The 21,743-nt window shown below is 34.7% G+C and overlaps 1 protein-coding gene across 2 annotated transcripts; it reads right to left on the minus strand.

The window, feature by feature from the left end:
- Positions 1-1,472: 1,472 nt before the first annotated feature.
- On the minus strand, positions 1,473-19,855 carry LOC124839950 (kinesin-like protein KIN-4C). Of its 2 annotated transcripts, none has more exons than XM_088092653.1 (27): positions 19,299-19,855; positions 19,033-19,179; positions 18,750-18,902; positions 18,403-18,650; positions 18,120-18,259; positions 17,814-17,938; positions 17,398-17,434; positions 17,216-17,307; positions 17,002-17,118; positions 16,810-16,923; positions 16,601-16,684; positions 16,357-16,516; positions 15,843-15,943; positions 14,734-14,835; positions 14,517-14,630; positions 14,326-14,442; positions 14,154-14,234; positions 13,797-13,868; positions 13,623-13,716; positions 13,514-13,545; positions 13,249-13,334; positions 7,417-7,488; positions 7,081-7,308; positions 6,851-6,995; positions 6,636-6,725; positions 5,961-6,482; positions 1,473-2,198 (listed from the first exon to the last, which is right to left on the minus strand). In XM_088092653.1, exons 1-27 carry the CDS (start codon positions 19,404-19,406, stop codon positions 1,749-1,751), a joined length of 3,831 nt encoding a protein of 1,276 aa, XP_087948779.1. In that variant the 5' UTR covers positions 19,407-19,855; the 3' UTR covers positions 1,473-1,748. The 2 variants fall into 2 exon arrangements, with proteins under 2 accessions (XP_087948779.1, XP_087948778.1); XM_088092652.1 differs by having other exon boundaries at positions 7,081-7,311; positions 19,299-19,854.
- Between the last annotated feature and the right edge of the window lie 1,888 nt (positions 19,856-21,743).

Below are 21,743 nucleotides of genomic sequence, written 5' to 3' on the forward strand. Positions count from 1 at the left end.
TCTAACTTTTGAAAACTCATTTAGTAGAATCCAGTGATTACAAAAGAAGTAAAGTTAGCCAAATTAGCATAATCCCTTACTTAGTCAGAATGATTCCTTGTTTAGCTAGAGTTCATTTCATGCTTAGCCCGTCGTCTCTTTGCCAACCAAACCATAAGCCAAAGGGCAATGAAAGTTACTTCTAACCAAGTAAGATTTGTATGTAGGGAGCATGATAATATTACTTATAAACCTCATCCAACAAATCCAAGTTCAAATTTAGCGAGTAACTAATGAAATATTCTCTTTTTTGATTGAAATATCATATATGAAGGGGCTAAACACAAGAAAAGTCATAGAACACCAAGGCACTCATCCATGACTTCCACTTCCATTTCTTCTTCATCATTTTGTATATATTTCATGTTATTTAGGTCTATGAGTAGGTAAGTCTTCTTTCTGTTGGAGTTAGATGTAATCACAAATCTCTCTTATGTATTTTGATTATATTTATATACAACGTTATATTTTCATTGATGTTAATCTTTATGGTTATTGAACCAGTTGAAGTTGTAAGAGGTTGAAAAATCCTTACGAATTTTTAACCTAAGATAAAATAATCAATAAATAATTTATTTGGACATAGAGTTGTTGATCATCTTTAAATCTTTCACCTTAGTATGAGTTTATTTTATCGAGTTGAGAAGAAATTGTAATTCAATAAAACATACTTAGGGTAATATCTAAGAAAAGGAAGATAGATATGGCCACATAAGTAAAGGTAAAGAAACTACGTGAAACAAGTTTCAAATAGGAGGTCAAGTATAGCACTTGGTTGACAAATGTGTTCATATGGAAGATCAAATATACCACTTAGTTGACAAATGTAATACTTGTTAAGAAATCGAGACCAATAATGAATGTACACAATTTTCACCAATTTGAACAAACCTTATCCAAAGGACTCATATCCACTGTTGAGCATCCACCGACTGATGTATTGTCCAACTATCGCGTACTAAGTTTGATGCATGTTCCAGATAAAACCAAATAGCCATGTGTCATTCCAACAAGGACAAAAACAACCTTTATCATTCACTGAAATAATTATTACTCTGAAATTTTGTCATTCTGTATGAAAAATGCTGGTATAACATACTAAAGGTTAATGGACATAATCTTCTCACATATTGGTAGAAAGATGAAAGTTTATGTAAATGACACGATGAAAAATTCTAAAACGATTGAGATCTTCTATCATATACAAAAATACCAAATACGCTTGAACCCGGGCTAGTGTATATTCGGAATTGGGGGAGCAAAACTCCTAAATTTCGTGCTGACGGGCCGGGAAGTAAAACTATGATGAAAATGCACAACCATTCTTCGAATGAAGAGAAAGAAATAGAATTCACAACTTTTTTTTATGTCTCGTGGTCCTGACAACCAAATAATAATAATAATAATAATAATAATAATAATAATAATAATAATAATAATAATAATAATAATAATAATAATAGTAATAATAATATAATACATTTACAATACTGTAGCTATTCGGCAGAAAAGACCTTGAAAATCTATTTACAAAAGAGCTTTCAAGTCAACGTATTTTGACCTAACCTGAAAATGGCCCCCTAGGAATGCTTAAATAGTAAATAGTATAAGAACCAAAAAAATGGAGCCAAAACAGTGATATAATCATGAAAATCTAGTGTTTGTTTTCTATAAACATGAATGAAGAAAATTGTAAGAAAGGAATGTGATCAACGTCTATTGTTGTTCTCTTTCTCGTCTAGTGTTCTTTTGTATCGCACTGGAGTTCTTGTTTCAAACACTTGAGGTTCATCTGACTTACTTGCAGCATTCCTGTCCCACAATGGGACGCCATTGGTATTTGATGACGATGAGCTTCGGGCACTCCTTCGTGTGTTGACGGGTACATCTGGTTCCACAAAATTACCCTCTGCCCTAGGGACTGAGGCAGCGTTTTCAGGCCTGGATTTCGACCTTCTGTGTGGCCTATCTTTATCTTTATTCACAGCAACATTTGCTTCACTAGTGTTACTACTTTCTTTTTTGTGTTTAAGGTTGAGTCTGGGGACTTGGATTTCCAAATTCTCTGGCTGCGAAGAAGCTTCTAGATAAGGAACAATAATTACTGTGGATTTCGTCAATTTCTTTTTCGGATTATCGTTCTTCGTATTTGATTTGATCTGCCAAAGGAAATTATAAATAGCTTACAACAAACATATAACAATTTTTTTAACGTTTAACTGACAATTTTTAAAGCTAATAAACATAGAATTACTGACTGTAATTACAAATAAAGTAATATAAAGCGAAAATTCAAAATAATTGGAGTATGTGGTTTATAGAATGTTATCAAATATTGGAAAAAAACGATATTAAAAGCTTTTAACTTGCAGATATTATTCCATTTTTATAATATTTACTTGTTAAATTAATGATATTCTATCCTATTAAATGGGGAAAAAATAGTTTTGAAGTTTTAGAGTAAAAATGATTTAAAAATAAAGTCAAATGTATAAAATAATAATAATAATATAATTATAATTATTGTAATTTAATACAAAATCTATAACTATTATTATTAAATTAACGGGGAAGTAATAAAAAAATTAATAGTCATTTCTAATCTAACTATTTTTGTGAAGGATCTGTAACTAATCACGGTTGGATTATAATTATTATTATTTAAAAGTAAAGGCGTCAATATTTAAAAAATATATTTTCACCGTTTCATTAAATGTACTGCGAGATTTAATACATCTACAAAATATTAGCATAAACATTTTTTAAACCGAAAATATGTTCTTAATCTCTTTAAAATTTTCGAAGTCAAATTTAATTTTGGACGTATAACTTTTAATGAAACTAAAATGAAATTTAAAATTTTTATGAAGATTAAAAACATTTCATTTTAAAAAAAGTTATTAATATAAATAATCCTTTCTAATATGACTGCTTCATATCAAGAAACAAAAAAAATGGTGATAAATGATTTCTAGTCAATTTACCTGGATTTTTAAATGTTATAAAAGTAAAATAAAATAAAAAAATCTCGGCAACAAAAAAGCACACAGTGAATAAGATTATTTGTAAAATACTAAGGAAGATAAATATTGAGTGAAAATTATAGGAACATAACTTAAAAGAGAAATTTTTTACCAAATTAATGTAATTTATTCTAAAATTTATCAAAACTAACGATTATTCTAAAAATTACAAATTAGAACATATATTATAAAGTAGTATGATTTTAATGTGAAAAAACTATGTCAAATGAACAATTATTTAACTAAAACGTCATGCCACATCAACACGATTATAATGTAAATGAAGAAATCACACAATTTTAATTAACTTAATATGATTTATTTGGAAGGAAAATAAATATTATAAAGTTTTGAAGAAAGATAAATATAGAGTGAAAAATACAAGAAACATAATTCAAAAACATTTTTTTACTGTATTAATACAATTTATTTTCAAATTTACCCTCAAGGATGAAAATGAAGAATGAACCATGTGGACAGGTCCACAAGCCTAGAAGAAAAAGCCTAGAAGAAAAAGTTCACGATAAATTGAGTATTTTCATCCATTGGCCTATGCTCATAATATGCAAAACACACAGGCCAACCACAAGGTGAAGTGGGTTGGCCTCTATAGTTTGAATTGTGTGGATTTGCCTAAAAATGTATCCATAGCTTATAACGTGTCCCTAACATAAATACTGTGACTTGGGTTAATATTTGAGTTATTTATATCTTTTATCAAATTTCTAAAAAGTTTGTACTTAGAAATTAAAAATTATAAAATTATAAATATTACTTATTTTAAGAAATAGATTTATAGAATTTATTATTTTTACTAATTTAATTAAATAAAAAAAAATTAGTTCTTTATACAATTAAATTTGAGTCACCTTTCACAGGTCAAATTTAATATCTCTAAAAATTAGAAATTTGAATAAGTTGTGTCAAGTAAGCTTTAACTATGATTTTAATGTAAATGAAGAAATAGTGTGATTCACACGCAACTTTGATTGACCTAATACAATTTACTTTTTTTATTTTTTTATTGTGACACAAATTTAATGTTTTTTTTTTTGTTTAAAGTTGTGTTAGTTTAATGTGACTTTAATTTAGATATTTCTTCCATCTACTTACAATTCTTTTCATTTATGTTTTTGTGTTTAGCTGAAAATTTCCAAAAAAAAATATACTTAAATTTTGAAGGAAAGAATTACTTATTTTATTTAAAATCATGTTACTAAAAAAAAATTACAAGTATAAATACATTTTCTTATATTTTAAAAAAATCATAAGTATAATGTTTGTCATGAATTAATGGGTGATGATAATATTTTAAAAAAGTTATGAGCTTATTTTATAATATTTGATAATTTGTACAAACAAAAAGTTAGAATTAACATGAAAATTTAATTATTTAGTTTTATGTATTATTTATATATTTGTTTCTTTTAATATTTGTAAGATAGTGGAAAGAAAAACAATTCAATTTATAAATTTGACTATAATCCTAATTTAATAAAACTAAACTAAACAATTATTTTCATATTAACCTGTATCGATATAAAGTATCAAATATTACAAAATAAATTCATAATTTTAAAAAATATTATTATTACCAATTAATTCAACATAAACATCATACAAATATAAGAAAACTTATTTATATACTTATAAATTTTTTAGCAACATAATTTTAAATAAAATAATTATTTCTTCCTTCAAAATTTAAGAATATTTTGTTAGTAAACTCGTGTCAATTTTGTTTTTCATTTAAACACAACCATAAATGAAAAAAAAATTAGTTGAGAAAAATACTGAGATGAATACATGAATAAATTATGTTCTACAACAATTACACTTAAGTTGCCTCAATCTTTAAGATTTCATACTAATAAAAAACATTAAAGTCACATCATTATATTATGTCTTTTTCTTAAAATATTACCTTAACACAATTTAACTGGATATTAAAAATAATAAAACAAACTTTGGACTAATCAAAGTTATGTACAGACTTTCTAACTTCATTTACATGGAAATTGTGTTAGACTAACATAACTTTCCCTTATTAGTTAGAGTGTCAATTTGGCACAACCTTTTAATAAAGTTGGACCTATTTAACATGTCCAAGTTTATAGTTTTTTTTTAATAAAAATTATTCATTTTGATAAATTTGATAATAAATTATTGATAAAATTAAACCCAAAAGCACCTATACTTAACAATTTTCCAATCTTCACGTCTCACAAACTAGATAAAGAAAAATGATTTGGACAGCTTTATCAGCATGATTTATTCATACCACAACTCTTTATATTTATATCATTTTTAATTAGATAATTTTTTATTCTATAACAACAAAATGTAAATATTTTATTTGATGACATAGTTAAATAATTCTTTTAAGTAACTATTTAATTTTTCATTTAAAAATAACCATTATATGTTTTATAAATCAATTTTACAAAATTGTTTTCTTTTCTTAAAATTATATTATTTTAAGAATATTAATGATTTATTATGAACATTACTGATTTTATAAAATTAATATTAACTCAATTATTTATAAAAAAATAAATTAGTTCTAAAAATATACAAAAGTTTGTATTTTTTAACAAAAACGTGTTGATAAAAGTTGTGAAGATAATTGTTTTTAATGAAAAACGTATCTTTGAAATTATAAAAATCAGAATCAAATGCACGTAAATCTATCACCTAAATAATAAAATAATGATACTTTAACGATATTTTTTTGACAATATTTTAATATCATTTATGTATTATTTTATTATTGATTTATATTAGTGTTTATAATTATTATTATTAATTATGAAATAGTTTTATAACAATCACAAAATAATAACGTTAGAATGTTGTGAACAAAATGTTAAAGGATAATAATAACTTAGAAGCACGCACCTGTGTATTTCCTATGTCAGAGAGAGGTTTTCTGTGCCCTTGATCATTGTTTGTCTCGGGATGCCTATCAACCAGTGCCCCCTGAAGTAACTCTGCACCTTGAGTAACAAGAATACGATCTTTCTCTGTTTCTTCAATACTTGCAGATTGTGCTGGACCTTCCCGTGATACATTTGATATCGATGCTCTGTTCGCGCACTTATTTACTTGGCAACCACAAGAACTCCCACAACTGCTGCCCATTGCTTTGCAGATGCATTTTGTCGTCTTGCATGATGAGGTTCTGCTACAAGGGCAGCAAATATCTGATGCACTTTCCCAAGGTGTATCAAATAAATCTCTTGAATTTTCTCCCAAATCTTCCGAATTGTTGATATTGGATTCATTATTTTCAATGTTTGTTTTAGATTTCCTTTTTCTAACTCTTAAGTTTCCCGATTCTTCCCAGTCGTCATCTGTGAAATCATAATAATCTGACTCTGTCTCAGATATGTCCATATCCTCCAATGACCGGTGGTATTCCTGAAGTTAAAACAAGTTTGCAATGAATTAAATATTTAATTAACTATTTCCCATTAAATGCAGCAGCTAAAAGTGATACGAGTTATTTGATGGAAAATCCTTTCCTGGCGTTATTTTAAGAGAGCTAGCCAGATGATGATATGTCAGACCTACCGAATTGCGCAAGTCATACTTATGACCTCCAACATTGGAGTCAGAATATTCTGAATCTCCCACATATTCTGAGTTCAAAGATTCATCATTCTGCATAGTTCAAATGATTCGAGAAAAACATTAATAGTTGAAGAATCAAACTTGTTAAGGAAGATTATTAGTTGTTTAATTAATGCTTTATCTAAATCATAGAAAATATGTAGCTAAACACAAACCTGCAATTCTAACTTGTGAGTCAGTTCAGCTTTTATCTTTTCCGATTGTCGAAGTGAGTAGCTTAGCCACACTACTTTTTCTTTTAAATCTCTTATTTCCGTTTCCTTCTCTCTGTAAATCACTTCTTTATCTCGAAATGAACATCTGTGATCAAGAAAAACCCAGAGGAAGATGTCAAGATCACACGGAAAATTTTGGATTACTTGTGAAGTTTAACTTCGTAATATACCTGGACGAAGATGCAATATTGAACAAATAGTTCATCAAATTCTTGGCATCAGCAAGGGACCGAACTTGGTTCCAACGCCCTTTACCACTGAAAACTCGTTCTTGCTCTTCTGCCTCCGACAACTGGGATAACATAGACACTAGAGTTGCGGAAGAAGTCGAAAGCATGTTTTGAAGGGCAAAAATCCTAGAATGTCTTGCACCAGGAGACATTGTTGTAGGACAGTCACTTCTATATCAGCAGCAATTGGGAAAGTTTCTCAGACATAGATTGCCAAAAAAAAAAGATTTTAAAATTAATCGTTGTAGTTAAAAAATTAACTTCAAGGAATTTCACCTTGCACTATTTTGATTCACCATTTGTGCTTCTTCCTTTAACCTCATCATCTCCTCAGCCATTTTAGCCCTCCTGAAATTAAAAGCAACAAGTAAATGAATTAGTGAGGAAAGCTAAAAAAAAAAATAGAATCAGAAAAACTGTAACATACAAAAAAGCGTAAATGCTAAAAGGACCAGTGTTAATAACATCCAATTACCAGCAGATACTCTTAGACACATGAATACCATGAAACTTAGCAAATAATCAGTCTGAGTGTTCTCACATGTTAAAACTGATGATAGGAGGCTAAAGGTGTATGTGAGAAGAAACAGACGAGAGAAGTAGTTAGTTAGTTATTGGGTCAGTAGCCTAACTGTTTTATCAGTTAGGAAGGGAGATGTATCTGTTAGGAGGTCAAACTTGTATAAATAGCTAGAGAAGAGAAGGATAGGGACTCTTGGTTAATTCTTGTATCTGAATCAGACTTGTAGTCTGCTTGGGGGAGATTAGGCTCCCACGTTCCTATATTCTTGTATTCTTTCTTGGTCTCTATAAATCAGAGGAGGTTATTCAGTATTCTGGTGGATTCTGTGTGAGTTAAAGTGTGGGAAGCTTATAGGTTTCATTACTCGAGACCTATCATTTGGTCCGACCTGCCGGATCCAAACGAATTGGAGAAAACGCGAAGATGGAGAATGCGACGGAGACAAGGCTTGAAGCCATTGAGATTACGATGGAGGGGATGAAGGCTGAATCCGCGGCGGTACGAAGGGACCTTCAACAAATAATGAGGATTTTGGGAACGCAAGGCCATCACGGTCCTCAGGTGGAAGGGAGTTCAGAAGATAGCTCCGTTAACGATAATCAGCATAGGGGACCCAGAGTGATTGGAGTGGGCGAAAATGATGGAAAAGGGGGAGAACAGAAACCGTGGTGGAAGAGGGTAGAGTTACCGACCTTTGAAGGAGAGGAGCCACTCGGTTGGCTCAATCGGGCAGAAAGATTCTTTGACCTACAGAAAGTAACGGACGACGAAGAAAAGGTGGAACTCGCATATGTGAGCATGGAGGGGAGTGCAGCGTACTGGTTTACGTTTTGGAAAGAGAAGGCCCGAAATCGATCGTGGGATGGCCTGAAGACGGCCATGATTAATCGCTTTGGGAAGGGATTCAGAGGCACGGTGTTCGAGCGATTGGCCACTCTACGCAAGAAGGCACGGTGGAAGAATTTGTTCGGAGTTTCGAAACGTTGATGGGGCAGACGAAAGGGGTACCGGAGGAACAGGTGTTAGGGTATTTCTTGGCTGGGTTACGGGAAGACGTGAAGGGACAGGTGCGAATTCAGAATCCTTCTGAATTAATGGAAGCGATGAGGATAGCAAGGGATGTGGAAGACGCGGCGCTACGAGTTCAAGGAGGGCAAGCAAGTGGGTTTAAGACGAACCCATACGTTATGCGACCCATCGGAAATGTGACGCGAACGGAGCCGGTGAGAACTGCGACGACCCCAGTGGTGAAAACGGAGGGTGGAGGAGTCGCGAGAAGAGAGGGAGTGGCGTCGAACATGGTGACGAGAGGGAGCGTTGCGACGGCCGATGACGGTCGAACCAGGGCGGTCCGTAACTTGCCCTATCCTGAGTTCCTTAAGAGGCGAGAAGAGGGTAGGTGTTATCGATGTGGCGGGCCCTTTGCCCCCGGCCACCGGTGCACAGAAAAGAGCCTCAGAGTGTTGTTACTGGCGGAGGACGAAGACGAAGAAGAGACGGAGGTGATTGACGATACAGGGGAGAAGACGATGGAGTTATCGGCGTTTTCTGCTGAGGGGTGGACCGGTCCGAGAACTTTGAAGCTGATGGGAACGATAGGTGAACGGAGGGTGGTAGTGTTGATCGACAGTGGCGCCAGTCACAATTACATCAGTCGGAAGGTGATGGAGGAATTGGGATTGACTGTGACGGACACTCCGGCATACTGCGTAAGCTTGGGTGATGGCCATCGGAGGGAGGCGCGTGGTCGGTGTGACAAGGTAACAGTGCAGTTGGGGGAAGTCGACGTGGAAGAAGATTTTTACGTCTTTGATTTAGGAGGGGTGGATATAATTTTGGGAGTTGCATGGCTGGCCACATTAGGAGAAGTGAGTAGTAACTGGGGTAATATGACTATGATTTACAAGGTGGGGGACAGGAAGATATGCATTAAGGGTGACCCATCCCTATCGAGACAGCTGGTAAAGGCTGAGTCACTGTTAAAAGTGGTGGATGCAGAAGCGGGGGCCATGGTGTGGAGTTTAAGTAGAGTGGAGGCAGATGATAGTAGTGAGTGGGAGACAGATTTGACCGTGGGACAGAGGGGGGAGTTAGTGACTCTGCTGCAGACCCACTCACACTTATTTCGAGGTTTGCATGGCTTACCTCCGACACGTGTCCAGCAGCACCGTATCCAGCTCAAGGAGGGCCATAACTCTATAAATGTAAGGCCTTACAGGTATCCTCATCTCCTCAAAAGTGAAATTGAAAAGCAAGTTGAAGAAATGTTGAGAGCTGGAATCATACGTCCCAGCACAAGTCCATTTTCGAGCCCAGTTATATTAGTGAAAAAAAAAGATGGAAGTTGGCGTTTTTGTGTGGACTATAGGGCGTTAAACAAGGCGACCATACCGGATAAATTCCCCATACCAGTGATAGAGGAATTATTGGATGAACTCACGGGTGCCAGGTACTTTTCTAAGATTGATCTCAAGTCCGGGTATCATCAGATACGTATGGAGGAAGAAGACGTGGCTAAAACTGCATTTCGCACCCACCAAGGACATTATGAGTTTCTAGTGATGCCCTTTGGCCTCATGAATGCCCCGGCAACTTTCCAAAGTACCATGAACAACTTATTGCGGCCCTATTTGAGGAAGTGGGTTTTAGTATTTTTTGATGATATCCTCATTTACAGCCCCAGCTGGGAGGATCATCTGAAGCAGCTGAATCTGGTGATGCAAACGCTGGAACGAGATGGATGGGTGGCAAATCAAAAGAAGTGTGAGTTCGGGAGAAGAAAAATTCGTTACCTGGGCCATCAAATTTCAGAAGGAGGGGTGGAGATGGATGATGAGAAGGTAAAGGCCGTAAGAGAGTGGGAAGAACCCAGAAATTTGAAGGCGTTGAGAGGGTTTTTGGGCTTAACCGGATACTACAGGAGGTTTGTGGAGGGGTATGGCAAATTGGCCAAACCATTGACTGACCTATTGAAGAAAGGCAAATTTGAATGGAACGAAGGGGCGAGAGAAGCGATGAAGCAGCTGAAAAATGCGATGACTGCTGCACCTGTTTTGACTCTACCAGATTTTTCCCAAGATTTTCATATTGAGTGTGACGCGTCGGGAGGAGGAGTTGGGGCTGTGCTGACTCAAAATAAGAAGCCAATTGCGTTTTACAACAAGGCTTTATCCGAGGGAAACCTCAGCAAATCCATTTATGAGAAGGAGTTGATGGCCTTGGTCTTGTCCATTCAACATTGGAGGCCATATTTGGTCGGGCGGAGGTTCACGGTGCATACAGACCAAAGAAGTTTGAAATATTTGATGGAGCAAAGGATCACTACACAGAGTCAGCAAAATTGGATGGCAAAACTGATGGGGTATGATTTTGAGGTGGTATATAAAAAGGGAAGCACAAACAGGGCAGCTGATGCCCTTTCGAGGAAGCATGAAGGAGAGCTGGAGGGGAAAGAGTTGAGGGCGATATCCAGGCTTTTTTGGCCAGATTTTGAAGAGGTGGTCAAAGAAGTAGAGGAGGATGCAGAGTTACAAAAGGTGATTGCTGACTTGAAACGGGATCCCAATTCCCATGTGTCATATACGTTGGAAAATGAACGATTACATTACAAGGGTCGATTGGTGCTGTCGGCCAAGTCAGTTTGGATCCCAAAATTGCTGGGTGAGTTTCATGTAACAAAAATGGGGGGACACTCGGGAATTTATAGGACTTATAGAAGGATAGCTCAGTCACTGTATTGGATGGGCATGAAGAAGATGATAACAGAGTTTGTAACCAGCTGTGTGGTGTGTCAGCAGCATAAGTATCAAACATCATCACCACAAGGATTGCTGCAGCCCTTACCCATTCCTCAGGCAATATGGGAAGAAATCAGCTTGGATTTTATTGTGAGACTGCCTAAGTCACAAGGATATGATGCAATCATGGTGGTCGTAGATAGATTGAGCAAGTACGCTCATTTCATGGCACTAAAACACCCATATTCAGCAAAGACCGTGGCGGATGTGTTTACCAAAGAGGTTGTAAGATTGCATGGGATACCAGTTTCTATGGTGAGTGACCGAGACCCTTTATTTCTGAGTAATTTTTGGAGAGAGTTGTTTAAAAAACAAGGGACACAGCTCAAGATGAGCACAGCATATCATCCGAAAACGGATGGGCAGACTGAGGTTGTGAATCGCATAGTGGAGGGATATTTGCGTTGTTTTTGTTCTGAACAGCCCAAGAGTTGGTATTTGATGTTGCCTTGGGCAGAGTTTTGGTACAATACGAGTTATCAGGGGGCAGCCAGGTGTACCCCATTTGAGATAGTGTATGGCAGGCCTCCTCCTTCTTTCAGCCGTTTCATTCCGGGAGAAACTCCAGTTGAAGCAGTAGCTCAGGATTTGATGACCAGAGATGAGGCTCTCAAGCAGCTAAAATACCATTTGAGTCGTGCTCAAGATTTGATGGCACAGCAAGCGAATAAAAAGAGAAGGGAAGTTGATATAAAAGTGGGAGATTGGGTCTATCTGAAAATCAGGCCACACCGACAGCTTTCAATGCCAACCAGGTTGCATCCCAAACTTTCTGCAAGGTATTTTGGGCCGTTCAAGGTACTGCAGCAGGTGGGAAATGTAGCGTTTAGATTGGAATTACCTGAGTCAGCAAAGATACATTCGGTGTTTCACGCATCACAATTAAAGAAGGCAGTGGGGGATCGAAAAGTAGAAAAGGCTCTGCCCGAAGAGTTGCAAGCAGAGGGACCTGCTTTTTGGCCAGCAAAAATTCTGCAACAGAGGCAGATACAACAGGATGGGGAGTCAATTCAGCAAGTATTAATAGAATGGCAGACTGGAGGTGAAGAAGGAGCAACTTGGGAAGATCTAGCCACAATAAAAGATCAGTTTCCAGACTTCAACCTTGAGGGCAAGGTTGAAAGTGGGGGGGGGGGGGGGAGTAATGATAGGAGGCTAAAGGTGTATGTGAGAAGAAACAGACGAGAGAAGTAGTTAGTTAGTTATTGGGTCAGTAGCCTAACTGTTTTATCAGTTAGGAAGGGAGATGTATCTGTTAGGAGGTCAAACTTGTATAAATAGCTAGAGAAGAGAAGGATAGGGACTCTTGGTTAATTCTTGTATCTGAATCAGACTTGTAGTCTGCTTGGGGGAGATTAGGCTCCCACGTTCCTATATTCTTGTATTCTTTCTTGGTCTCTATAAATCAGAGGAGGTTATTCAGTATTCTGGTGGATTCTGTGTGAGTTAAAGTGTGGGAAGCTTATAGGTTTCATTACTCGAGACCTATCAACTGACTTGGATAGAAAAGAAGAGCAACCAAATTTGGCACACGACAAAATCAATACAATGACTAAGTAATAATGGAATGTCCAATGACTCAGATTGGCTAATCATACTTGGCTTATTTATAAAGGTAGAGCATGTGCAAATTATAATATTCTTACACGTATAAAAGCCTAAAAGGCATGGGATTTCCAACGTATTTGCCATTCAACGTATTGCATCAAATTTAAAAATCTTACTCACAAATTTAATCAAGCATGCCATCAACTGATTTGAATCTTGAAGATAAAAAAGGGAACATACACTTCCTTTTGACGTTCACATTCTGAACGAACTTCATGCACTCGGACATTGACCTCAATCTCATGCTCAATTGCCTTCATCAAAGCCTTTCAAAGAGAAAAACACATCAGATATCAAACAATCTATTAGCACGCATGGAATATGATGTGAAGCCTGCTCAGTCTGCCAATAGAAGCTACAAATTTTTTAATTTGTCCAGCATTTCCAGGACCATTTAATCGACTTCGTTATTGTACGCAGTTTACATAGACATCATTAGCTGTACCTGAACTCCAACGCCATTCCCACCTCCAACACCTGTATAAACAATTTGTTGGTATCAGTAAGCTGACGAAGTAGGATAAAGAGCCACACGATCCATAAAACATCCTAACCAATAGTTTCACGTGCGGAAGCTTTTCGAGATTCCAGAAGTTCTTTCAGCCTTTTCGTGGCCAAGGAAGCTTCTTCTGTCTTCCTTTGCAATACCTACAATGAACACTTGAATAGTGGGTTAAATGGCATTCAAATAAGATACATAATAACAGGTGATATGAACATAAACTCACCATCTTTTGTCTCTGGTTCAACGCTAACAACTTATGCATCTCATATTCATTCCTTCTGCCCTCTTTCTTAAGCTGGTAGTAATCAAAATACAGATTTGATATTATTATTCGTAACTAATATATCTCTTGAAACAGTGTTGGTGAGAGATGTTGTTGTGCTTGTATTAAAGATTAAAAGAGTTACCTGATCCCCTCTCTATATGAGCAAGACAAAAAAAGTATAGACAAGACCAGTATCGCATAAAAAAGGACTCCAAGAAGTTGGGAAAGTATTATAGTCTACATGATTGTAGAATGGAATAATAAACTAAGAATGCTATTAAAGAAACAAACAGAAATGTTCCCATTTACATTTACCTGGAGAACTTCTTTTTCGCGCGAAGCTTTCCATAATCTAAATTGTTCTGATTCCTGCTTAATCTTATTTTGAAGATGAACCTAGAGGGGGGGAAATAAACAATGAGTGACAAAGAGAATACAAACTTTCTGATAGTAACTACAAATGCAATGTCTCACTGGATCATTGCACCTTTTGTGCTTTAATTCTGTGTATCTCATCCTGAAGTCCTTTTGCAAACTCTTCACTTTTCTGTTTTTGTTTCAGGACTTGAGCTTGAGCTTCTTGCTTCCTTTTCAACTCAGATACCTATAAAGAAAATAATCAGTTCATCGCATGAACTTATGCATTGAACATTGACACATTCGAAATAGAAAAACCACCTGTGCCTCTAGAGCATTCAACTTTTGAAGATAATCCTGCTTCAACATTTGAGAACCGTCATCAGAAGTGGATGAAATATCCGCAAGATTGCACTTGAGTTCCTCAATTTCTTTCTACCAACAATATATCGAAGGGATTGTCACGACATTTTTAAATGTAAAACAAACTTCCCAAGAAGCACATTATTAGATGTCTTTGCACAGGACAGTAAATTACCTGCAAAACTTTCTTCTCTTGTTCCATCTCTAGAAGTTTCTTTTCATAATGATGCCTGAGAACTAAAGCACCAGTATTACTACTGTACAGCTTCATTTCAGCCTTCAACCAGAGAAAAAAAATAAAAGGTAGAAACTTGTTAAAAAAGTAACATCCCTACCATGTAATATAACAGATTTACTCCTCTTCAAATCTGCATTGGTAAATAACATTTTGTTTGTATATGCAACTGATATATAAAATGTGTCACTCGTTCCCTGGTCAAATTTCTCTTACTAGAATGTCCAGGATCAAAATTCTAGAAACATTTTATATATCATAATAAACAAATGTTATTCTCCAACGCTGATTTGAAGGGACAAAACGAGAGCAAATCTCATCCATTTTAAATCAATGACTTGGTTGAGTTTAGCATAATAACAGTGATGGAAAACTACCCTAATTGTAGTTACTGATGACCCACATTAATTGTGGTCACCCCTAGTCATATGACTTGCATATAACTCAAAATTTAGGCAATCCTCATACTTTAAGCTAGCTTTATGGAGTTGACTTAAATTATAAGATCAAGGGTGTATAACTTATAAGCTATTGCTTAGTTACGGAGATATGGCTTATATATAAATTATAAAGCTTGGGAAATCCTCTTCACACAATCTAGTTTTGTCGAGTTAAAGTTTGGGTTAGGCCGAAACCCAAATTCTATGAAATAGTAATTACTATGAAACCTGAGTGCTTTTATTGAAGGATAGTCAACAACAGAGAGGCTAGAAATAAAAATAGTAACAGGATGATTGAAAACATTGGACATTTCCGTTAACTTCAAATGAAACAGTTAGTTGACGGCAACCTTCTAAGATAAAAGAATGTAATGAAAACTAACCTACAAACTTATATTTCAAAACCATGAAGAATGTTAAAAGAAAGGAAAATTCAAAGAAACTGTCTTTCAACCTTCTTAAGCTAGCTACAACTCGTCAGGTTATAAAAAAGGAAAAAATGAGGTCGAAATTAATGCTCACACAAAAAACATTTTTTTATATGGAAAAAGCGGCTTCATAATACAGCGGTCAACATGTAAATGACTTAGGTAGACAAGAAAATTTTACCTCCTTTTGTTCAAGTTTTCTATCCAATTCTTTGAGCTCTTTATCTAACTTTTCTTGAACAGACGAGTGTTCTAGTTCCTTTTCATCATCTTCCATTTCATCTACAAACAAGGTACACATGTTTTAAAATACAAAATATTTTAGATAAAATGACAATGTGCAAAGAAATATAAGTAGTTCAAAATGATGTCGCACAATATTTCGGAATCAATTACGTAATCTCAAAATTAATGGTGGTCTTGTCTCAACTAAGAAAAATTAGTCACCAATACTTTAGCGTCAGCTTCATCAATTTTTTATTTCATGCCATCACATTTATAATTCTTGTGTAACACTATCAATAAGTTTCTTCCTTTGAAAAAGTAATTTCGTACTAACAGATATAATTTTTTTTTCAATCATTTAATGGTTCCTGTCAGATGTACAGCACCACAATGACAAAAAGAAATTCCCAACGCACTATATCCTCCTGATATAGTAACAGCTTTAACATCACAGTCAGAAATAAACAAACCAGGTGCGAATAAAGCATGTTTTGATCCATATCCATCGTCATCAGAATCAAAACAATCAACAAAATGACTTGAATTTGTTGCATTCCAAGTTTTCAATCGAAGCAATTCTCCTTCCAGATCTTGGATCTTTGAAACATAAGATTTCAGTAGGGCATAATCCTGTAAATAAGTTCAGAGCACACTTCAGAGATGGATCTACTTCTCAAAACCGTAACCACCCATTAAGGCATAACACATTCAAACCTGATTCGAATTTGAGTCAATCTCCTCCCATGATTTACCATTTCGAATTGAGTCTATTTTCAAAAGCAGTTGGTCCCTTTCAACCTAAAAACATTTTCAGTATTGTGAGTGAGACCAGCACATGAAGTAAAAGAGAACACTACAGAGATATTGTAAGGAACTCAGAAAATTGATAATAACTGAGAAGGGAGTAAGGATGAAAAGAAAACCTGGGTCTCAAGAGCACGCTGGGCAAAATTCTCAGACGTTAACTGGCGTCTTTTAAGCTCATGTTGTAGCTCTGCATTACTTGCTTCAAGTAAGGATATTTTGTGTTTAAGAATCTGAAAAATTAAGAGAAAAATATTACCATGACATAAGAAACATTCAAACAAATCTACCTCAATCTAGAAATGATGTACCTGAACCTCCTCGATAGGTCCACTTGTATCACCTCTATAAAATAGAAGCTCAGCTTGCAATTGCTCAATCTGATTCCGCATTGTCTGCATCTGAGCTGCCACTGGATCTCGATTAATCTGGAACAATAAAATTCAAAATTATTAAGAACAAAATACCCTGCCTAGAGTAACAAAATAAACAAGGGATGGAAAATTATGAATACAATGCACTTACAATTGCCTTGTTCTGAATGTTACGAGCACGATTTGCATATTTTAAGGTGTTCAATGTCTCTTCAGCATTTGTATCGGCTGGACTAACACATGCTGTAACATTCTCGACAGGTTAGATGATGCATGCATGTGACTATATGAAACACAAAATTAAAAATATTCCATCATGCATCAAGTCTGTACCTATCATCACAGTTTTGCTGTTTCCTCCCAGAGAATCCTACATATTCATCATTCAATTGCATGTCATGATAGAAATAATTTAAATACATTCCATATATATGTTCAAGTAATCACTACAAACAAAGCTTTTTATAACGTACTTTCTGTAACGGGCTTTCTAAACCAAGTTCCGAAATAGGATTGGCAATACATTCTATCCACATGACACTTTAGTTCAATAGTTTTAATACATAAACAAATGACAAGGTGCAGTATCAACAAGGCAATAACTCATGCTTTAGTATTAATATAAAAGTTATATTTTTATGCCCTATTATTTCTTACATTATTTCACATCGTACGAAGAATCGTTATGCAAATGATACAATAAACAAGACAGATGCACCGAGGATAAGAATTACTACTTATTGCTTAACCTGAAGTAGGCGCGTTAACTTGCTATCACGATATGGCACATGTCCTCCTTCTTTTCGCTTTTTTTCATCTCCAAGTGCACTTATTACATTTCCAAGAGCTAATAAACCCTTGTTGATATGAATTCCTAATGCATGAAAACAACAATTGAATATTACAAAGAACTCAGCTAGTAGAATGGGCTTCAATTAACTCTGTTGTCAAAGTTTTATATTTTAACAATTGTTAATAAATACTGTTTCTGTACAAAACCCATTATTCCTAGAGCTATATTTCGGTTGCACTGTATCATTAACAATGACAAATACCTTCTTTTAAACGCAAGCCATCGGCACCAGTTCGTTTCACTCGTTCAGAACCAGCTAGATCAACCAAATGGAGCTTGGCGCATAAGATGTCGTCACCATTCTTTTGTTCCATTGAGATTGTGAAGATAGCATGTGAACGACTAGGCGAAACATGATGTGAACCATACAGTTAACATATTATAAGTTAATTTTTCAATGTAAATTTCATGCGTATTATTGGTACTATAAGTTTACACTTATTGTCAAAGTAAAAGAATTTGAAAACATTTTCATGACATTTTACCTTGATTGACTATTCATATTGGTACTCCCAGTGGCGCGTGACAATGAACCACTTGAGAGATACGATGCCATTTCATCTTTTGTCTTAACATCAGCCTCGGTCACCCCAGCAAGTGTTATTCCTCCGTTCAATGTTTCTCTGATTTGTATGGGAACTCTGGTCGGGTGTGCAGCAACCTTTGTCGTAGATGTGACCTCTCCTTTAGATGTACTAGAATCAAGCAAATCAAAAACCTCTTCTTTGAATATCTGTCAATTTTTAGCAAATGAAGCTCTAAAAGTTTGATCTCAATTTACAATATCAGAAAAATTCGTCTTCATCAATCAACAATACAACATTTTGTTCACCTCGATAAATGATACTCTGATAAAGAATTCCGTGGAATCTGTTGTAGTCTTAATTCTGTCAAATATGGTCTCCATTACCCTGGGTATAATTCCACCACTACTCACCTCTTCGTTATAATTGGTGCCCATCGTGTATGTTTTCCCGGAGCCCGTCTTGCAAAACGAGAAAGCATTAAAAAACCCTCAACAACTGTAGGATATAGACAACAAAGAACAAGTTTCCAAGGCAAACATTTCATAATCATCACAACCGTAATATAACCAAAAACATTTGAAATTATACCTGACCGTAAGCAAGAACTGTAGCATTATATCCATGGAACAATGCATCAACAAGCGGAGCCACACAATCGTCGTAAATTGAAGAGGAAGGTGCCCCCGTGCTACCATACACATAATCATACGTGAAACAATGTGATCCTATTTGCACCTACCAAAGACACCAGTATCAATTTCATAGGTTTTACGATAAATAAAATAAAATAAACTCCAAGATTGCGAAATAAACCTTAACTAGAAACATCTAGGAATTCAGAAACAATATAGCACCTGAGGTTCACCGGAGACAACTGAAATACAGTCTGTGCAACCGTGAAGAAGCTCCGACGTAATCAATGGACGTATATTCACCGCGACTCGCACGCATTCGGTCTCCATCCCCTCTGTTTAACTCAACCGTTTGGGAACTATAATAGTAATTTATCGCAAAAATCAATATCGTAATCAATGTGAAACACACGAAGCATAGAAACACGTGAAGTTCTGAAGCATAAAAGATAAGAAAAAGAGGCTTCGCGTGAGTTTCTTGTGAGCAAGAGTGTGAGAGAGAAGAGAAGGGAGAATCAACAGAAGAGAGGATTTCTTCTTCGTCGTGGAGAAGAAGTAACAGAATGAGGACGTGTTGTTGTTGGATTTTTGTTAAACGGAAATGGCGAAATCGGCGTTCGGGTCGAATTCGAATGCGGAATGAGATCACGCGCATGTAGCGGTACAGTAGTCTATGGGAAAAATTTTCCATGTACATGTTTTCCACCTCCAACCCCTTACTTATCAAAATAACAAAACTATCCTTCTGAAAATTAGTTTTGGTATTTGTAGGTGTTGGAGTGGTTGTATTGTGTATTGACCATCGAGCTTGTGGGAGCTTAGAGGTGGTAGGTGGCTTTGTTGCATTGTGTGTTTTGTGAGTATTTTTTTTTTCACTTTTTAATTTTTTGTTTTGAATTGTGAAATTAAAAAAATCTTTTAATACTGAATTATTTTTTTTTTATTATAGAATGTTATTTTGTGTTAATGCCGTATCAAGGTATTAAGTTGTTTTGTAATCACTGTATAAACAAGTTTAGTGGTGATTGTTGAATCTAAAGATGGAGTCCAAATTTTAGAGTAGGAAATCCAATAAAGTAGAAAAGTTGTTCGATGGTAGAATATAATATAATGAAATTTGTGGCATCTGAAAATGAATGTACTGAAGGAGATTGCATTAGACCTTTTAGAACGCATAGAGGTAAATAAAATTTCATCCTTGTGTAAAAAAATGTGACAAACCATGTAACTATATTGTAGTATATTTGTGTAGGTATTTGGTATAACAGATGATTTACTTTAATATCTGTGGAAGGTGGTTTTTAGACTTGATTTTGTAGTTTTCATATTGAGATCATACTAAACAAATGAACAACTAATTGAACATGTTTTTTGTTAGGTTGTGAAAAAAGTGAAAAGTATAAAAAATATGATTGTCCTTTAAAATTGTGAGGTAAACATATTTATAATGAAAAAGATTGAGTATTAAAGGTAATATGTGAGAGTCACAATCATAAATTGACATATATATTAGTTAGTTGCTCTTGTTTTGGAAGATTAAAACTAAAAGAACATTTCATGTTTGTTGACATGGCTAAAAGTCTAGTAAAATCGACAAATATATTACTTACTTTGAAAGAGAATGACTCAAATAATATCACAATAATAAAACATGTCTACAATGTCAAATATGCGAACAAGAGATATAAGGGAGGATCCATAACTAAAATATTAGAGTTAATAATGTTGGTAGAGTTTGACAATTATATTCTTTGGAATAGGTGTAATGAGTCTTCATAAGTTGTTATAGATGTTCTTTTATCACACATCATTTCAATTAAATTTCTAAATACATTTAGCATTGCATTGTTGATGAAAAATACTTACAAATCCAACAAATATAGATTATCTGCTTGAGATAGTAGGTGTGACGTCTAAAATGCTTAAAATGTTATTTTTAAGATTGGATAAGTTCCTTCAAGTCATTGTTAGTGACAAGGATCTTGTTTTGATAAATTCAATTAGCATTGTCTTTCTTCTATCTTTCAACCTTTAGTGTCAGTAAGAATGTTAATGCAAAATATAAAATGTTAGTAGATTTTTTGGAAGCTTGGAAAGTTGTTATGAATGCATAGTCAATTGTGATGGATTAATTAAATTTTGATGCATTTATGGGGTGTTTGAAATGTTTTGAATTTGTTTGTTCACTCATAACCATCATATGTTTAATATATGAGTGGTATATGAATCATTGCATACAAGGAAAAAATTGTTGAGGCAGGACAAACATTATGGGCATTTAGAGAATATAATATTAAATAGGTATGTTTGTATGTGTTCATTAATTCTTCTTAATACACATGTCAAACTAGGTTCTACATTGTTTATTGTTTTATAATATGCAAGGTTGAATTTGTTAGATTAGAATTTGAAGCTAGTACTTCAAAATGTATATGTATTAGGACACAACAAAAAAACACCATAAGACTACAACATAATGAAATGAACCTTTGATAAGAGCCTACATGATACTTTCAATGTGAATTTTTATAAAAGATTGCATTGATTTGTATTTAAATATGCATTGATGCATATTTATGAAGAATTTGATCAGGTTACACGTGTGGTTATTGATAGTGAATATTGTGGTTGTGTTGAGACATATTTTTAAAATCCTTTATGTTTTGT

Source organism: Vigna umbellata, chromosome 6, assembly GCF_029865625.1.
Source record: "Vigna umbellata cultivar VRB3 chromosome 6, Vumbellata_1.0, whole genome shotgun sequence".
In the NCBI taxonomy this organism is placed as follows: domain Eukaryota; kingdom Viridiplantae; phylum Streptophyta; class Magnoliopsida; order Fabales; family Fabaceae; genus Vigna; species Vigna umbellata.